General features: G+C 31.3%; 1 protein-coding gene across 4 annotated transcripts; it reads left to right on the forward strand.

Annotated features, from left to right (window-relative positions):
* Positions 1 to 11: 11 nt before the first annotated feature.
* On the forward strand, positions 12 to 20,923 carry LOC143042040 (ELMO domain-containing protein 2-like). Of its 4 annotated transcripts, none has more exons than XM_076214272.1 (8): positions 12 to 99; positions 4,258 to 4,431; positions 4,945 to 5,071; positions 6,102 to 6,231; positions 9,509 to 9,642; positions 10,566 to 10,634; positions 12,436 to 12,569; positions 16,594 to 20,923. In XM_076214272.1, exons 2-8 carry the CDS (start codon positions 4,275 to 4,277, stop codon positions 16,758 to 16,760), a joined length of 918 nt encoding a protein of 305 aa, XP_076070387.1. In that variant the 5' UTR covers positions 12 to 99; positions 4,258 to 4,274; the 3' UTR covers positions 16,761 to 20,923. The 4 variants fall into 4 exon arrangements, with proteins under 4 accessions (XP_076070387.1, XP_076070386.1, XP_076070388.1 ...); XM_076214271.1 differs by lacking the exon at positions 12 to 99 and adding an exon at positions 258 to 331; XM_076214273.1 differs by lacking the exon at positions 12 to 99 and adding an exon at positions 339 to 359.
* Positions 20,924 to 21,495: the final 572 nt, after the last annotated feature.

Here is a 21,495-nt window from a genome sequence, read left to right on the forward strand (position 1 = left end):
CCTCTTTCTAAGAAGAGTTTTCATTGGCCGGTCCATAGTAACAGAGTTCAATCCTTATTTACCATTCATAAGATACAGTATTGATTACGCGGAGAATAGGTATTTCTTTTTAACTAAGTAGACATTAAACAATCTGATATCTAGAAATGTAAATAGGGGTCAGCTCAAATTTGGGATACTTTTCCTTTTAGGGTACTTTTATTGATTAGTGAACAAACCAATCAAAAATCGCCGTGTATGACTTAATATTTAGAATTTTTCTGCCACCTGGTGGAGGTTTGTAAGTGTAAACAATAACTCACATGTGCCTGTCAAAAATACACTAAATAAGGTTAAGCATTAAATACAAACACTCTTAGGTATCAAGCAAATTGAAATCAGAAATCATGCATCTTTAGATCAAGACTAGCAAAACATTGACATTACTTAATTTTTAAACTAAAAATCATTTTCTTTCTTTTTTAGGTAAACATGAGAATTTACTCATACTGTTGATTTATATATATATATGAGGTAGTAATGGGGTAACTTCATGACGAATGATGGTGAAAATTCTTTCCTAATGATGTTAGAGTGGGGTGGTCATTTTCGCCGGGGACACAATTTCGCCGTTTAAGGATTTTGAGGTGTAAAAACTTCAAAGGATGGGTGAAATGGAAGAAATGTACCCGTAAATTATATTTTCATAACAAATATAATATTTTTTTAAACTGAGACAAAACTGCGGCTCCTACCGAAAATGACCGAAAAACGGACAACGATTTTCGGACAATTTCCTGAATAAAAAACACGATTTCAAAGAAGTATTTCTAAGTAAATATTTGACTGAATGCCCTAATTTTGAATTTTTTATACCTTTGAAATGTCTGCTATTCATCTATAATGCAATTGATTTGATAAAAATTGTTAAAAGCTGCGGTTATTTGGTTTTAAATAGATGTGTAAAAACGGCGAATATGTGTCCCCCATTGACAAAACATCCGGAAATTTCAAACACCCTTTAATCTAACTTTTCAGATGATTTTCTTAAAACAAACCGGTTTTCAAGCTTAAGTATATTTTGCATTTGAAGTTATCTTCATATAGAAATATCAGTATACTTCAAAAACATTTAGACCTCAACATTAACTGTAGAAAACATGGAAAGATGTGGCGAAAATGAGCACCCCACTCTAACAGTAATTTTTGGTGCTGACAATAAAATGTACACTTTCTATAGTTTTAGACGATAAAACAATGGACTGATTTTGACGCAGCACCTTAATTTTTTTCTAAAACTGATGCTTAAGATAATTATTTGAGACCGACTCAGATCCGACTAATCACAGTAAAATTTTAACCAATTTGACGCTAATGGTAGCCATTTGTTTGATGTCTGACGGTAAAGGGCATTACCACCCTCATACATGTGTGGTCTAACAAAATGCTGCTGTTTTGATATGTACAAGTATGAAAAAAGAAAAAGAATAAAAATTTAAGGCCAAATACAAACTATGATCTGAAAAACAGTCAACACAGTTGGGGATGGGGACATAACCTAAAGAAAAAGTGCTTCAATGAGTTGAAAGATTGAACAACTGACAAGGCAATTGCTAAAATATGAAAAGACCAACAAACAAACAATAGTACCGGTAATCAAAACTTGGGATACTAAAGACTGAGCAACACAAACCCCACCAAAAACTGCGGGTGATCTCAGATTAAGGTGCTCCAGAAAGATGTGTTGTTGCTCTAGCCTCTAATGTCCTTAGATAGTAGAATGAGAGACAATAATTATTAGCCTAAGTTATGAAAAGAATATAGATAATTTCATGCCTCCCTACCTATACTTCATGTACTTGTAATATAAATTTCATGCCTACTCTTGACACTTTTTATGAACATTTTTGGTTAATTAAAAAGATCTGTTAAAGTCAGACAATTTTGGTGAAGAACTGTTTAAAGTCCTGAATACTTTCCACACTACGTCTTAATATAAGATATTTAATTAAGATTTATTGACCTACATTTGTAACTATCTATCATAGTTTTTTTGGGTCCCTTAGGTTTAAAATAAGTAAGTGTACATGTCTGATGATACTTTATATGATATTTTGTATGAATAAACATGTGTTCATGTATCTGAAATATCTTACTTGACCTTCAGAGTTCATTGAACTTTACAATAATTCAAATACCGGTATTGCTTCAGGCAAGATGTCAAAGTTGACCCAATCCTTTTCAACAAGGATAACTGAGAATGTTATGCCTATTTTTTTCTATAATTATAACTTAAAGAGAAGTTCAAATAATTATGTTATGATATTGAAAGAAACTATGGGGTATGGGTTTTGCTTATTGTTGAAGGCCTATAGGTGTTTACTACTACAACAATTTGTCTCTGTTTGAGAGTTGTCTCATGTGCAATCATAGATGCCACATTCACTTATTTTCAATTTATGAAAGATACTTTCCTCAGAAATTACACGGTCAGCTGTTTCTGATTTCAGATATCAACTTGGGTAGCTACATGTTTTGAGATTGCCATGTACTTTTCATGTTGATGTATTATTTTTCGGGTCCTCCCGGGGCACCTGTCAGGCAAAAGTTCTGATCCTACCCAACTTTCTGTTTTAAAGACCTTTTTGATACCACCTCCAAAACTTTGTGAGAATAGACTTCATTGGTAACAAGATAGGTGTAATATCAACAGAAGTGGATTCAAATATGGGAACAGAAGGATCTGCTTATGAAGCTACATATTTATATATATGTAATTCATGCATATCCTTTTTGCAAGCATCAGTTCCTCATGTTGGCTAACTTGCTACATGTATAGGCTGCTGCTTTTCAAAATCCTTGATCCACACTTGATCAATCAGAACAGACATTGGAAAGAAGTGTTATCAGCTTATTGTACATGAAGCTTTGACACAGATCTAGATTTCAATTAGATTGCCCTTTTTCAATTGGGCTTAGTTTAAACAATATTTTATTTTCAAAAGTGTACAAAATACAATTATTATACAATTGGGCTTACATTTGTACATGGCTTAGCTGCATAATTTCGAAAATCTTTGATTTTTTTGCAATTTACATGATTTATATGTCACTGTTTATTTATATAACAAAACAATCAAAATTGATAATAGTATAACAATAGTTTATCAGATAAAAATTGATTGCTATAGATGTATAAAGACATTTATTAAATATTTATTGAATTATTGATTTTTAATGGCAGCACTGTTTACATGTATTTCTCTTACAAGATATAATTTTTGAAAATACTAGAAGTGGGTTAGTAACTTATATTTGTAACACATCTTTTATTGTAAGTAAATAAGTAATTTTATTATGTACAATTGGCAGGAATTTTACTTTCTATTTTGTTCCTTCTTGGGAGTTCAATTTTTTGGCAGCAATAGAATTTTTGTTACAGTATTAATTTGTATAATTTCACCTTATTTGCTAATGTGCAATTTTACCCTAAACTTTGGTACACATTCATTGCAGTTAATTTTTAGGGGACCACATGTACAGCCTGTGGGGAAATATTAGGAGTAAACAACTGATATTTGTCTATCTTATATGTACATGTATCAAGGAAATTTTGTATTTAACAGTTCTTATGCTAAAAATACAGTTTCTTAATAATGTTAATAGAGGTTTTGGTCAAAGGCCCTCTTAATTTCAAAATGTTCTTCTTCACTTATAAAATGAGACACATATCGCTTATTCACAGACATTTAAAATTGTTTGTGTCTTGCTTATGTATTACAAAAGGGTCTATATTAACAAATTTAATTACATGACTTGGTTGTAAGCATTACTGTGGGTAGCTTTACAGCTTTCAACATCCAGCAAAAAATGTGTCAGAGGGACAACAAAGAGTAAAACAGTACAAAGCCACCAATGGGTCTAAAACACCGTGAGAAAATCCCCCAAAGGCAGGCTTCAGCAGGCCCCTAAACAAAAAATGTGCACTAGTTAGTTAAATCAGATGTGACACGTAACTCCAAAATATTTGAATAAACTAAAACTAAAAACCACACAAAACTTACTTATGTTACATGTACAATGACAATATATTTATGTTTATGTTCTCTGTCATCCCAGATAAGCTACTTGTGACTTTATTATGCACTTAAAATCACCAACTCTTAAGAACACAAACTACACAAGAAGATGTCTTGCAAGATCTTTCTTCTGTAGTAAGCTTCTATCTCAAACTATTCAAACAAGCTTAAGAATAATTAAATGTTCTTTGTTTTGCAGATTGACAATTTGACTTCATGTGGAAGGGGTATTTACATCAAACGTGGGTTTCCTTTTACTTCAGCGTTCTTTGGCCAATGTGGAAGTGGATTCTCAGAAAATGGACAGGAAAATGTGAACTTCTAAGAATAACTTCTGAGAACCCAAAAGGGGCTAAAAGAACAAAGGCAATTGGTATGCAATATTTAAAATTTCCTTGCTACATTTGACTATTACATGTGATATTTGTGCCCTTAAAACATGTACAATACTACAAATGTATTATAAAAAATTAGGGGATTGATTGATTGATTGATTAGTGTTTGCTTTACGCCACATGAGTGCAAAAAGGCCATAACGTGGTGATTAGAAATTAGAAGAGGAGTTCAATTACATATTTGTAATAATTTCATGAGTTTTAACATCAGTCGTCTGAAACTACAACTTTTATGTTTTTAAGAATTTATTGTTATTGTTGGGTCATGTGGGTTGCTATCATATGATATTTAGGTGTGTAACTCAAATCTTCATTTTATTTCAAATATGGATTTCATTCTTTAGTATTAATACATGTAATAAGTATGGTAAGTTACAGATTTTTCAAAAATGCAATGTTGGTTAAAAATGGATTGTTTTGCTTCCAATTTATTATTTACAAATTGTACATGTTGACAGCTGATGCATTTTTCTAAATCTTTTCATGTACAGAAAGATCTTTGAAACATTCAAATATTGCCATCCTGAAACAGCTGAGTAAAGATGAAATTATTGATGTTATACCTGCATCAGAGGAAGTCATGAAGATAAAAGATGTAATAGCTGAAATCCATCCTCAGTAAGCTTTGTAGTATAGTAATACAGGGGGAGGGGCAACATCAGATTGGTTTGTAAAATAGAGGCAGATACAAAAGCCTTCAGCAGACCTCAGATTTATTGCTTTTAAATGTAATCGATTGACCGGTGAAAAATAATGTTCTTCCAATTCTTGAACCAATGCATACAAACATCATAAACTTAGTCTTCTGTGCACGAATTTATAATTTTTTTCTTGTAAATTTTGTAAAATCGTTAATTTTTTTTCAATCTGTCAGTGTTGTTGTGAAAATATGGCAGGTAATTAAAGTTCGTGGTTTGAAGCCGAAGTTTAACGATTGTCACCTGTTTGTCAACAATCGACAAAAAATCAACAAAAAAGTATGGAAATTGAGCACATGTTTAACATGTAAATTCAGATAATAGTTTATTTTAAGGACATCCATGCGTATTGTGATCACCGGATTTTTACGAGATGGGTCACACTGAGGTCACTTTGTATACAGAAAATATGTCCGGGGAATTGCTTCCTGGAAGGAAGCAATTAAAATAAAGTAAACTTCTTCTAAATATGAATAAATTAAAGAATTTTCTTCAGAAAAAAGTATTTGTACATAAGTTTTATAATGAAAACTATCCATTGAGTTATTAAAAAACGTATGCATTATTTTTTTTGATTTGAGGTTTCTTATGACTTTAACAGTAATAAAAACTGGAAAAAAATACCGTTTGATGACCATTTTATCCATTTTTGGTTTATTGAGTTTCAGGATAAAACGGCAGGGTGCCCAAGAAACTGCAGTAAAAAGGCAAAGGTGACACAAAAAAGGGCACAGGTGTCAATAAAAAAGGGGTGGGTGCTGCGCCTTGTTCAAGTTGGTAGCTAGAACACTGATGACCTTTAGCTATCTTTTTTTTTGGTTTGATGATCTCTTGGTTTCTATTTAAGGTTTTACAACTAGTTTGTGGTGCTTGGTCTTAGTGATGCTCATCCCATAGATCTGCCTTATTCATATGTAATGTACATGTGTTTTTTGTTTAAATTTTTCCAGATTTGCATACTGTTTCCAAGTATGTTTATGTCAGATATCTGGATACAAGCGACTGTTTGCAGAAGTAGAAGAAATGAGGAAGACACAGTATTCTTCTGAAAATCCAGATCATGAAGAAAAACTTATGCAGGTAATAAAAAACAGAATTATTAGCACAACTGTAGATTTATTATTATACATGGGTTACCAATTTTTGGTGGATTTCTTGTGAATAGGTTTACCACCATTGACCACAAACTTTTGAATGCTTTGATAGTCTTGTATGCAAACTTTAACAAAACCATGCATGAAATTTAAAAGTATGCTTGAAAATAGAATTTTTCCTTTATCAACAAAAACTGGAACGACTATGAATTAAAAGAAAATAGAATGATTGTATCCAACCATATTTATTGAACTAATATATTTAGGCATGCATACAATAATAGGCCATGATTAAACTTATGGATATAAATGAAACATATCAAATCGTTTAACATTGTTTCTATTGATAAACTAACCAAACCGTTTCTAAATATATAAAAGATACTGTGGATTCATTTATTTTTGTGGGTATCAATTTTCATGGATAGAGAAAAAAAGACGTTTCGTGGTATACGTAAATTCGTGGATCGCTGATTACAAAAAAAAAAATTCAGATACGTAATTCGTGGATTTCTTTTTGATTTAGGAGATCATATAACCTCCTTGGTTTGGTCAATAATGAAACAAACTAAAAAGAAGGAATTCATTGAAAAAGTTTTGAATTGTCAAAATCCTCGCTTGGTCATTCTAGGTTAAAGTGTTCATTGATAACTGCTATTACAATAATGGACAGAGACAACTAATTATTTGTTTGTTTTACAATTTATAAATTCTTGTCGGAATTCTATAAGGCATTCAAAACTTTATGATTGAAAGCTCATTTCCCTAATCACGATATAATAAACAGTCATATAAGTATAAGGTGTGAAAATAAATGTTCCTGTCATAAACAATATTACCTACGGGCAATATCCCCGTACTTAATCCTATTGATTTTAAATCACTAGTAACCAAACTATGACACAGTAATTAACAACTTGCAGTTATTTTCCATGAACAGTGTTAATCAATTTTAGGAAGTAAATTATCACTGATATTCGCTATATTTATGGCCAATTAAAATTAATTGATAGATTTTCATCCCCGCCCGCCCCTCTGAAATCGTCCCGCCCCGATTTTTTTTATTTTGCAAAATTTACGATTTCCGGATTTTGTTCATTTCCGTTACCGGTAACCGTCAATAATTTCGTTTCATTCGAACTTCCTGTTTATAAAATTTCGGTTTTCATATTTCTTGTTTCGAGTACTTTAAAACGGTTATGTTGACAAAATCTGCTGCTCAATGATGACAGTATCATCTACGGAGAATATAGAAAGATTACCAGAAGGGCATGAAATATTCGGGTTACGAGTATTAAATACGCTGTGTCCAACGCAAATCGCGGTATGTCACAAATTGGAAATTTCTTTCATCAGAAAATTGTGGATTCATTTAATAATACATTGACTTTGTGTAAGCAAATTTGGGCTGTGAATGATTTCCAAAGAGCAAGAATCGTGGAACAAATTGGTAGAAAAAAAAGAGTTCAAAAAGTCGGCAAACATACACAATTGTGTACTAGAAAACCCTTAGATTTACCTATGGCTTTTGTTTTTGTTTAAAAACACAAAATACCATTTATAATGTAATTATATATGTGTCACTTCTTGCATAACTTGAGAATCTTAAAAGCGCCAACTTTACTATTCCTGGAAACACTTGTTTGAGTGTTCATTTCATTCATAATACTTGTGCTGCATACCACTGCATTTGCATAAGTTTATGGGGACTACAAACCATCGCTTAGAGAGCAAAATAAATTTGGAGTTGATAGTCAAATGAATAGAGAATTTCTCCATGGTTTTACTGTTTGCTGAAAATATGTTTCTAAAGTAGCAATTGCATGTAGAACAGTCCGCGTTTCAAATCAGAGATGTTTATTCAAGAATTATGTACGATTCTTTATACATGTTTAAACATTTACATGGTATAAGCTAAATTTTGTAATTATAACACTTGCATATATATGAAGTTCACGCCACAAGAAGGTTTCAAATTGAATAAAATTTTAAAAATAAAATCCTCCCACCCGCCCCATTTTTTTCAAAACTTTGGATGAAAATCTACTAATTAATTTTAGTTGGCCTATTATTGATTTAATTAAAATATTTGTATCTTCTTTCAAAAAAAAACACGTGTTATGTTACAATGTTTATCGCTAGTCAAAACTATACTAGAACTGCATAACATAACCGGAAATAAACATCCGACTCCATACACATTTCTCGGGATTATTCTTCGTTGAATTCTTAAATTCGTGGTTCGCTGTGACCCACGAAACCCACGAAAATTGGTATACCACGAATAAAAATGAATCCACAGTATGTGGTATGATAGACAATGTCAATGAGACAACTCTTCACAAGATACTAAATGACACAGAAATTAACAGCTATAGGTCTCTGTACTGGCCTCAAAAATGAGCATAAGTCTGTGATAATATAGAGTCAAACATAATAGTATTAATATGATATGCCGTGAGATTCATCAGAGGCTATTTCAGTTTTCACTTTGTTCCTGTCTCTATCTTATCTTCTGTCCATCACACCTGTTTGTCATGAAATGTGTTCATTGTTGAAGGCCACAAATTAAAGTTGCCTATAATAACATCCACTTCATTTAAACTTTGATGGATAGTTGGCAATCATACCTAATTTTATAAATCAATTGTTCCAAAGTTTTTGAACACAAATTGTAGATTTTTTCCAGTAGTATATTTTGAATGTAATAAAATTTGACACAGGTGTTATATAAGTTAACTATGATGTGATGATGGGCGTATCTTTCTTGTTGACTTTTAATTATTTTAGTGATATCTTTACATTGACTGGGTTTATCTGGTCTCAAACTTATTGGTTGACTGACTTTTCTTAAAATGTTAATAAAAAGTTGCAAATGATGACATTTGGAATGGAAAAGAAAAGTGTAGTATTCTTGAAAGAATAGAATTTTTTTTTAGACCCATTTATGGGCATTATGTTTTTTGGTCTGTGGGTCCGTTCATTCATCAGTTCGTCCTGTTTCAGGTTAAAGTTTTTGGTCGATGTAGTTTTTGATGAAGTTAAAGTCCAATCAACTTGAAACTTAGTACACATATTCCTTATGATATGATCTTTTTATTTTAATGCCAAATCAGAGATTTCCCCCCATTTTCATGGTCCATTGAGCATAGAAAATGACAAGGCGGATGGGGCATCCTTGTACTATGAACACATTCTTGTTATATACATGTTTCCATCCATTCAGCTTGGGTATATTTGTGTATTGATTTGGTTTATTTCAGCTTTGGGGCTTCTTGATGCCAGATATAAAGTTGGAGACAAGACTCAGTAAACAGTGGACAGATATAGGATTTCAAGGAGAAGATCCTAAAACAGACTTTAGAGGGATGGGAATGCTTGGATTAAACCAGTTACTGTAAGATATTTTACAATGGATAGAAGAGATGATTTCAGCTTTCCAATTGTGAACTTTCCATTTCTAAGTAGCAACATTCAAGCAGCACCTGCATACGGTTTATATATTTCCCAATTGATACGATATTTCTGTGCTTGCACTTCCTATCATGATTTTCTTGATAGAGGGTTGTTGCTCACAAGGAAGCTATTAAATCAAGAGTTCCAAATGGTGAAGTTGAAATCATCTCTTAGTAAATTTTACGGACACCATCACGAGTTGGTTGACCGTTATGGAATAACTGTTTTCACAAATGATATCGGATATGTTTCTTACGTCATAACTACAATCCCCTTCCCTTTCGTAAATGTGACCTACCGAATTAGACTATTTACCGGATTTGTTATCTCATAAGCAACACGACAGGTGCCACATGTGGAGCAGGATCTGCTTGAACTTCCGGAGCACCTGAAATCACCCCTAGTTTATGTTGGGGTTCGTGTTGTTATTCTTTAGTTTTCTATGTTGTGTCATGTGTACTACTGTTTGTCTGCTTGTCCTTTTCATTTTTAACCATGGCGTTGTCAGTTTTTTTTTTCGATTTAAGAGTTTGACTGTCCCTCTTTTATCATTAGGAAGTAACTATATGCATTATTAACCCTATCATTTGAATGTTTACCAGACAGATATATGGCAAAACAACTGTGTTTTATCTTATTTTTTTATGAAGGAATTGTAGTGTTGATATTTTTTTTTTTTGGGGGGGGGAGGGGGGCAAAGCTGAATATAACTATAACATCTTCATTCAGATTTCAGCATTGTTCATATGACTTTATCATGTATTTTATCAATTAGCAAAGAGACAAAAATTTACATTTGATCAATTATGTTGTGTTATTTTCTACTTGATTTATTCGTATTCATTATGTTTGATTTATTTTCAGATATATTTCATCAAAATACACAGCATTATCACGGCAGATTTTGTCAAAATCTCACCATCCAACATTAGGGTAGGTTTAACTTATTTCACTACAGTCAACAGCCTTCTTAAATTAAAAAAGAAAATTCTTCTTGAAATAAGTTATTATTATTTAATGTTAAATTTTGATCTACCTGCCATTTAAGTCAAAACTATCAGACAACTTCTTATATAGGAGTATTTGTTCTATATGTCAATATTTACCTTTTTACCCCCATTTATGGTCATTATGTTTTGTGGTTTGTGCGTCCCTATGTCCGCTCGTCTGTTGTACCGTTCGTTTGTCCTGTCTGTCCCGCTTCAGGTTAATTTATCCGTTTGTCCTGTTTCAAGTTTTTGGTCAAGGTAGTTTTTGATGAAGTTGAAGTCCAATCAACTTTAAACTTATTACACATGTTCCCTATGATATAATCTTTCAAATTTTAATGCCAAATAAGTTTTTAATCCATTTCCACAGTCCACTGAACATAGAAAATGATAGTGCCGATGGGCATCCGTGTACTAGGGACACATTCTTGTTATTTTCCAATTGGGGATATCATTGTCAGGTTATCTATCAGGAGGAATTAAAATTGGGTATTAGAATTAAAAATTACATATATTGATATTTGAAATAAACAGCTTAATACCCAAATTATAGATATGTATTTTTTCATATTTATACCCCACGCAACGGGAAATTGCGATTCAATTTTTTTTCTAGGAGTTACGCCCCTTTGAACTTATTTACTTTAATGTACTACTGCAACAGTTTGTCATCGCAACTCCTCTCAAACCAGACAAATGAATTTCACGAAATCTTTTCAGATAATAAGGACATACTATGAAGTTGTGCATATCGACGGGAAATTGCAATTCAATTTTTTTTCTAGGAGTTACGCGATTTGAACTTATTTACTTTAATGTACTACTGCAACAGTTTGTCATCGCAACTCCTCTCAAACCACACAACAGAATTTCACGAAACCTTTTCAGATAATAAGGACATACTATGTAGTTGTGCATATCGACGGGAATTTGCGATTTAATTTTTTTTCTAGGAGTTATGCCCCTTTGAACTTATTTACTTTAATGTACTACTGCAACAGTTTGTCATCGCAACTCCTCTCAAACCACACAACAGAATTTCATGAAACTTTGTAGATAATAAGGACATACTATGTAGATGTGCATATCAACAGGAAATTACGGTTCAATTTTTTTTCTAGGAGTTATGCCCTTTGAACTTATTTGCTTCAATGTACTTCTACAACAGTTTGTCATCTCAACTCCTCTGAAAACACACAACAGAATTTCATGAAATTTTGTAGATAATAAGGACATACTATGTTTATTGACAGGAAATTATTATTCAATATTTTTTCTTATACAATTTTTTTTTCTTATACTTATTTAATTTCTCCAATGACAATGTGGGGACGTGGGGTATGTGAGCGTGCTCACTAAGGTTCTTTAATTTTCAAATTAAAAGAGATGAATATACTGTGTTCTTGTTAACTTACAAAGGTGAAAATCATTTTGGTAGCTATATAAGATCTAGAATACATCAAAACACACATTACCAATTATTCATGTCTGTATACCTGTCTGGGATACTTAAAATGCAACTTTTTACCAATTTGTTTTTGTTCATGATCAAAATCAGTTTATATTGATCTCTCTTGGACACATGTAATTTTCACTGAAGTTTATTTAATTATACTTTCACAAAACACCCATAAAATTCAATATTCAGTTGTGTTAAAAAGTAATTTAGACCAATTTGTGTTATATTAATATAAATAGATTCATTATCATTGATTTAATACATGATTTGTTTATCTGTTCTTTAGGTTCTCGTATGCCATAGTAGGAATAAATCTGACAAGTGTTCTATATGAACTATTAAAAAAGCAAACATTACGGACACATTTCTATAACATTAAAGATGACAAACCATCTCTACATGATTTCCATGAATTGTATTGTAAGTACACAATATAGTATATGAAATTTATTCATAATCATTGTTTCTGTGAACTTCCAGTGGCAACTATTTCATACATGTTCAGACGATAGTATACAGTTGTGGGTTGAATATATATAAACACTGAAGTATGCAGTCATTTATTCTTAATTTGATGTAGTTTTACAGTGTACTTTTGGTGTAATTGGTGTAACATATTTATTTTGAAAACAGTTCAAAAGTTAATTGTATGATATAAACCTTTAATATACAAATGATAGTAAAAACAAGCAATTGTATGAGTAATACAGTCAATGGCAATTGTCCTGTACCAGTTTTCAAGGATGATATTGAATGCAGTAAATGTATCAATTTTCTGACGACTTTATCAACCCTTCATCTGTATGCATCATGATGTTGTTAGCAGTCACAAAGTTGCAAAGGTGTTATCAAACAATTTATCTGTATGAGGTTCTGTAGTATGATTGATATCAAGTCACAGTTACAAAGGTTTTATCAACCAATTTATCTGTATGAGGTTCTGTAGTATGATTGATATCAGTCACAGTTACAAAGGTTTTATCAACCAATTTATCTGTATGAGGTTCTGTAGTATGATTGATATCAGTCACAGTTACAAAGGTGTTATCAACCAATTTATCTGTATGAGGTTCTGTAGTATGATTGATATCAGTCACAGTTACAAAGGTGTTATCAACCAATTTATCTGTTTGAGATTCTGTAGTGTGATTGATATCAGTCACAAAGTTACAAAGGTGTTATCAACCAATTTATCTGTATGAGGTTCTGTAGTATGATTGATATCAGTCACAGTTACAAAGGTGTTATCAACCAATTTATCTGTTTGAGATTCTGTAGTATGATTGATATCAGTCACAAAGTTACAAAGGTGTTATCAACCAATTTATCTGTATGAGGTTCTGTAGTATGATTGATATCAGTCACAGTTACAAAGGTGTTATCAACCAATTTATCTGTTTGAGATTCTGTAGTATGATTGATATCAGTCACAAAGTTACAAAGGTGTTATCAACCAATTTATCTGTATGAGGTTCTGTAGTATGATTGATATCAGTCACAGTTACAAAGGTGTTATCAACCAATTTATCTGTTTGAGATTCTGTAGTATGATTGATATCAGTCACAAAGTTACAAAGGTGTTATCAACCAATTTATCTGTATGAGGTTCTGTAGTATGATTGATATCAGTCACAGTTACAAAGGTGTTATCAACCAATTTATCTGTATGAGGTTCTGTAGTATGATTGATATCAGTCACAGTTACAAAGGTGTTATCAACCAATTTATCTGTATGAGGTTCTGTAGTATGATTGATATCAGTCACAAAGTTACAAAGGTGTTATCAAACAATTTATCTGTATGAGGTTCTGTAGTATGATTGATATCAGTCACAGTTACAAAGGTGTTATCAACCAATTTATCTGTATGAGGTTCTGTAGTATGATTGATATCAGTCACAGTTACAAAGGTGTTATCAACCAATTAATCTGTATGAGGTTCTGTAGTATGATTGATATCAGTCACAGTTACAAAGGTGTTATCAACCAATTTATCTGTATGAGGTTCTGTAGTATGATTGATATCAGTCACAAAGTTACAAAGGTGTTATCAAACAATTTATCTGTATGAGGTTCTGTAGTATGATTGATATCAGTCACAGTTACAAAGGTGTTATCAACCGATTTATCTGTATGAGGTTCTGCAGTATGATTGATATCAGTCACAGTTACAAAGGTGTTATCAACCAATTTATCTGTATGAGGTTCTGTAGTATGATTGATATCAGTCACAGTTACAAAGGTGTTATCAACCAATTTATCTGTATGAGGTTCTGTAGTATGATTGATATCAGTCACAGTTACAAAGGTGTTATCAACCAATTTATATGTATGAGGTTCTGTAGTATGATTGATATCAGTCACAGTTACAAAGGTGTTATCAACCAATTTATCTGTATGAGGTTCTGTAGTATGATTGATATCAGTCACAGTTATAAAGGTTTTATCAACCAATTTATCTGTATGAGGTTCTGTAGTATGATTGATATCAGTCACAGTTACAAAGGTGTTATCAACCAATTTATCTGTTTGAGATTCTGTAGTATGATTGATATCAGTCACAAAGTTACAAAGGTGTTATCAACCAATTTATCTGTATGAGGTTCTGTAGTATGATTGATATCAGTCACAGTTACAAAGGTGTTATCAACCAATTTATCTGTATGAGGTTCTGTAGTATGATTGATATCAGTCACAAAGTTACAAAGGTGTTATCAACCAATTTATCTGTATGAGGTTCTGTAGTATGATTGATATCAGTCACAGTTACAAAGGTGTTATCAACCAATTTATCTGTATGAGGTTCTGTAGTATGATTGATATCAGTCACAGTTACAAAGGTGTTATCAACCAATTTATCTGTATGAGGTTCTGTAGTATGATTGATATCAGTCACAAAGTTACAAAGGTGTTATCAAACAATTTATCTGTATGAGGTTCTGTAGTATGATTGATATCAGTCACAGTTACAAAGGTGTTATCAACCAATTTATCTGTATGAGGTTCTGTAGTATGATTGATATCAGTCACAGTTACAAAGGTGTTATCAACCAATTTATCTGTATGAGGTTCTGTAGTATGATTGATATCAGTCACAGTTACAAAGGTGTTATCAACCAATTTATCTGTATGAGGTTCTGTAGTATGATTGATATCAGTCACAAAGTTACAAAGGTGTTATCAACCAATTTATCTGTATGAGGTTCTGTAGTATGATTGATATCAGTCACAGTTACAAAGGTGTTATCAACCAATTTATCTGTATGAGGTTCTGCAGTATGATTGATATCAGTCACAGTTACAAAGGTGTTATCAACCAATTTATCTGTATGAGGTTCTGTAGTATGATTGATATCAGTCACAGTTACAAAGGTGTTATCAACCAATTTATCTGTATGAGGTTCTGTAGTATGATTGATATCAGTCACAGTTACAAAGGTGTTATCAACCAATTTATCTGTATGAGGTTCTGTAGTATGATTGATATCAGTCACAGTTACAAAGGTGTTATCAACCAATTTATCTGTATGAGGTTCTGTAGTATGATTGATATCAGTCACAGTTACAAAGGTGTTATCAACCAATTTATCTGTATGAGGTTCTGTAGTATGATTGATATCAGTCACAGTTACAAAGGTGTTATCAACCAATTTATCTGTTTGAGATTCTGTAGTATGATTGATATCAATCACAGTTACAAAGGTGTTATCAACCAATTTATCTGTATGAGGTTCTGTAGTATGATTGATATCAGTCACAGTTACAAAGGTTTTATCAACCAATTTATCTGTATGAGGTTCTGTAGTATGATTGATATCAGTCACAGTTACAAAGGTGTTATCAACCAATTTATCTGTATGAGGTTCTGTAGTATGATTGATATCAGTCACAGTTACAAAGGTGTTATCAAACAATTTATCTGTATGAGGTTCTGTAGTATGATTGATATCAGTCACAGTTACAAAGGTGTTATCAACCAATTTATCTGTATGAGGTTCTGTAGTATGATTGATATCAGTCACATGCACGATTGCAAAGAAAACCCCCTAATCTGTATTGCAGTGGATTCAGGTATTGTCCTGGTTATCAGTTTTTGTAGAAGGAGAAAAATGTTTCATGGGTTGCTGAAATAGAAATATTTCAAATACATACATTTTTAATAATTAAAATAAAAGAAAAAATCATTGAAAATGTCTTAAAATGTCAAAATTCTCACTTGGCAATTCAAGTTCAAGTGTTCATTTCACATGAAAAAATTCTACATTTGTTGTACTTCAGGTTCAAGTATATATGATAAAATGTATATCTTTAACACATTATTGTCAACTCTAAACCAATAGAATCCTACAAACAGAACTCTTGGAATTATATTGGTATTTAGTGCTCTTATGGGTGTAATATTGAAAAAACTATTACTATTCTCTGTTTACATTTTATTTTTATAGGTTACATGTTTAAAGAATTTGTTACATTCTGGTTCAGTGAGAAGCCAAAAGATATAATGGAGTTTGGAAGAGTGAGAGACAAGTTTAGAAAGAAAATTAAACAAAAACTTAAGGAGGATTTAACAACTATACTAAAATTTGATGCAGATGAGGAATTAGCTGTCTGATAGAAGAATTTGATATTAGCTTTTTAACCAATTGCATTTATAATTTATACCTATTTATTATTATGTTGTTATGCTTATATATACAGTTTAAAAGACAAATTATGTATCCACTGATTGTGAGAACATACTACAGTTTTGTACTGTCTAAAAATGAATAAATTTACTCCATGAATTGTTATCAGTTTATGGCAAACGTTTTGATCAGTTTTGAAGGCAGCACTAAGAGCTATGTTATTATATTTAGCCTTTAAAAGAAGTGAAACCTATATATCAATAAAAAATCAATGATACTATTCCACATCTACCAAACTGTTTCTTTTTTAATGACACAGTATATAGTCTCTATATAGTTAGTGAAAGATGGTAAACCCAGTACCAAATCATGTACTGTTAAATAATGATAAAGTGATTGGTCATATGATAAGGTTAGATTGTTATAATTTATGCATTTATTGTACTAATGAAAAATATATGGCTTGGTGAACTAGAAAAACTTACATTTTTTTGCAGGTTGATATTTGTATTTAAGCAGCAAATTATTTGACTTTTAATGTTTTGCAAGTTTTGTTAATTAAAAAATAATGTGAATACAAATAATTTCATCTTATCACTATGTAACTGGAAGGTTGATATTTGAAATTTCTTATACCTACAATGTGTTATTTTTAGTTATAAAATTATTGTACAACTTATTACTGTTTTCTTCTTATTTTCTTTCTAGTGTAGATGGGTAATTGTTATAAAATCATGTCTAAAATTGTAGACTTTCTAAAGATTTTGAAATATATCCAGTTCTTGAAGTGTTCAAGTTTACCGTTATACACACCTTTTTTTGTCATAACATTTAAATGCATTATGCATGTTAATTGTTGTTAGTAATGGAGAAAATAACAAAAACATTAAGTGATATTTTTTTTTTAACTTTAGTCAAAATGAAATGTGGATTTTTTTTCCTAAATAAATACTTGCAAGTTATGTAAATAACAATGTAATTAAAAATTTTAACCAAAAGAAGTAACATTGATATGCTTTACAAATTCAGTGGTATACATACCAATAATAATGTTATGGAAATGGGTATTATGTTATGTAGGATTGTGATTATAATGTTGATTGCTGCTTATTTTATAAAATCATAATTTTCTTTCAACATACAACATATTATATTTTTTTGGTGACAGAGTTTTAATGTTAAGTTTGGTGTTGATGTCCATTCCAAAAATTGTTGATTTCATATAATCATAGTTAAAATTTGGTATAAAATTTCATCACTGTCTATGCATTGCAAATGCATGCAATATCTGAAGGTCCTTTTCCATTGCCTTTAAAACTTAAGTTTTTGGATTTAGTGGGCTTTATAAATATTTCTTAAATGCCATATGCTGTTGCATTTGAAACCATCATCTTCAGCCTAGTTATATTCATGGGGTCTATAAAATATCAACTACTCTACTAGAGTTAAAAAAAAACTTTTATATATACATTGTTGAACAACATGCAACTCTCACTGGATAACCCTTAGAAGTACTGAAAAGGCAATGTCTAGTTTCTTTATATAAAATAAGTTACCATGTTTGAGTTATCTGCAAAAAGGTAAACTATATCTATATTTTCAGTTAGCAGAAATTGTTTTTATATCATTCTTTTCAGTTTAAATAAGGAGTGGTAGTTAATCTGATGAATCTTTTGTAGACGAAAGGCACGTCTGGCAGAAATAAAAAAATCAATCCTGATATCTATGATGAGTTTAATCATATATAAAAGATACATTTTGATGTAGAGGATGTGACAAGTAGACATTTTAATATAGAATGTATAAATATATGGTAGCATTTTTTGTTGGACTTATCCCCTTTTGAGTCATTCAAAGTGAATTTCATACATTTTATAAACTAGAAAATTAAAAAATGGTCATGCTTTATCTATCAGTTCACATTCCATGCCATTTGTACTGATGAAGTCAGGAAAAATTAACAATAAGTCTTAATAAGATTTCTGAAATTGGCTGTATTTATTGTTTATTATTTTTGGGCAACTGACTGAATGATAGATAAGATATAGCTTGAATTACAAATTAGATATTAAAAATGTCCACTGGCATAATAACTATATGTTTGTCCCTATTTATCCCTATTTTATTTTTGATGTACAGAAATGCTTTAAGATTAAATGTACTCGTTAACACAAAACAGATGTCTTATGTCTACAATGCTGTTGTTGACTGTTTTGTAAATAGAAGTCTGTATGGATTGTTTGTCCAGAGAAAATTCTAGTCTGTACAGTGTACATTTACTTTCTTAATAGTAAATGAACTTGATCTTGATGTTAGCCAACCTTAAACTAAAGAGAAAATTGATTTTTAATTATGATTTGTTGTGCATAAAATTTATGTACAAGTTGGAAAAAAATCATTACTACTGTAATTAGGCAAATAAATTTATTCTAAATATAATTCGTGTACATTTATATGTAATAAGAATGTCAGTTTTCATCTACTCTTGTATATTTAAAGATGTTTGATACAATGTTATTCCATATTCACCCTTGTTTTTCCTACAAGCTGTCATTAGGGCTGTATCAGTCCAAAAACATGTGAGGTAAGCAGTTTAAGTTGGAGGTTTTATAAGGTATAATATGCTGTGTTAAAGTGTCCTTTTTTTCCATGTTGTAGGTCCATCAGCTGAATAAAGAAGAATTTTTCCTTACACCATGCAAGCAAAGATTCTGGTTATCAATTTCACAACAGCTATATCAATTGTTCAAAGTAAATGAAACAAACAGTAGTGATATAAATTTCCCTACACTAAATGTTGATGTAATGTAATAGGGAACATGGAGTTAATAAGGGAAAAAAATCCTTTAGTAGGGAAAGTCTATTTTACCTCGAAAATCAAACAAAATTTAGAAAAGGAGAAGGTACACAATGTTTCAATTATTTTTGTGTTTATAAGGTATTTTTAATGATTACTGTAGTATGTTCAATGATTTTCTGATGATTTTTCAGGTCCATTTTTGACATTTTATGATAAAAATGGATGTTTTTTTAAAAAAGTGCCTTCAGACATCAGATTTTGAAAGAATTCATGCTCCTTTACATTAATTATTCATTTATTATAGTGGATTGTCCAACAGCTAGGTACAGATATTCCAAGCAATAACAAATGATTAATACAGTAAGTAGGTAGAGTTTATTTCAAAATTTTCTACAAAAGAAAATGCCTTTTCCAAGTCTGGAATATGGCAATTGTTGTCTGTTGGTTTGATGTTTAAGCTTTTGATTTTGCCATTTAATAAGGGACTTTCCGTTTTGAATTTTCCTAGGAGTTCAGTATTTTGTTGATTTTATGTTTTGCTAAGTTGTAGTAAGAATGGTTTGTGTGAATTTACGACTTTTTTTTGTATTTGCCAAAACCATTTTGAATTTTGGGTCCTCAATACTCTTCAATTGCATAGTTTCTTTGGCCTTTTCATATTTGTTTTACTTGCACGTCATTGATGGGTATTTTTGTAGATGAAACATTATGTGTAGTTAACATTATACAAGCCTGGTATCTTTGATGAGTAATATTTTTTCGGGGAAAATGTTGGAGTGACAATAAAATGTCAGCACCATGACCTATAGAACCCTTCAAGTGTCTTAAACATGAAGAGAGTATAGCAACATTCCAACATTAGACATTGATTTAGTGTCCCTATTTTGACTTGATGTGGCAGTGTATTTATACATCCATTGCTACCAAACTGAACTTTAGTATGTGTTTTACAGCAAGACATTGTCCAAAATTATTTACCCCTGTCTACGAAGTCAATGTTAATACTTACCAGGCTGCAATGAAGGGATGAATAGTTGTGGATACCTTTGTCTTAATTTTTGTTGATAGTGTGAAATGCATTATACAATTTATTTTATCATAAACATGTGAAAGGGTTCATTTACAATTTTCAGACTGATCTTTAATAATACATTCTAATGTTAAAATTTTTATCTTGTCAATCAACAGGCGCCTTTCAAACACATTCAGAAAAAAATCTTGAATTGGCCTTTCATACAGCATGTATTGTAATATTATTATCATACGTTTACCGTACGACCCGATTGTTACTGCTATATTTTGCTTTTGTTTATGTTAATGCAAATAAATATAAAACAATAAGTACTAGTACTAGCAGTATCTTTTCTTTTTTATTGCCTCTTACAAACCTGAAAGGGTCTATAAATTGGTTATCAAAGGTACCAGGATTATAATTTAGTACGCCAGACGCGCGTTTCGTCTACATCAGTGACGCTCAAACTGTCTTTGCAGTTCTCTATCAGTACGCCCTTCAATCCCTGTTGAAATAAGAGAACACTTGCACAAAAAACAAACATAAACAGTAATGGTAGTTGTTTGGACATTGGACTGTTATTCAAAATGATTTACAAATAATGCTTCTGTTGTCTGACTTTATGTAAATGTTTGGTCTAATCTGTTTTTATACGACTGCAAACATTGAAAAACAATTTGTCGTATATTGGTATCACTTTGGCATCGTCGTCGTTGTCGTCGAGGAATATATCAGGCATTGCAGCGATGGTTTACTCAAAGTCCTGGTGATAATTCTGATACTAAATATATCTTGCTCACTGCTCCAACTGGGAAGGCAGCCTATCTTATTAAAGGTAGTACAATTCATTCTGCATTCAAGATACCTGCTACCCATAATTTGGCGTACAAATCCCTTACTTCAGATACGC

This window comes from Mytilus galloprovincialis, chromosome 8 (genome assembly GCF_965363235.1).
Source record: "Mytilus galloprovincialis chromosome 8, xbMytGall1.hap1.1, whole genome shotgun sequence".
Lineage (NCBI taxonomy): Eukaryota > Metazoa > Mollusca > Bivalvia > Mytilida > Mytilidae > Mytilus > Mytilus galloprovincialis.

Bases quoted from the DNA above. Each gene is read 5' to 3' on its own strand.
- LOC143042040 (XM_076214272.1), top strand. From the start codon at position 4,275: ATGTGGAAGGGGTATTTACATCAAACGTGGGTTTCCTTTTACTTCAGC. The intron at 6,232-9,508 runs GTAATAAAAAAC...GGTTTATTTCAG, and splicing joins ATGAAGAAAAACTTATGCAG to CTTTGGGGCTTCTTGATGCC. The intron at 12,570-16,593 runs GTAAGTACACAA...TTATTTTTATAG, and splicing joins TGATTTCCATGAATTGTATT to GTTACATGTTTAAAGAATTT.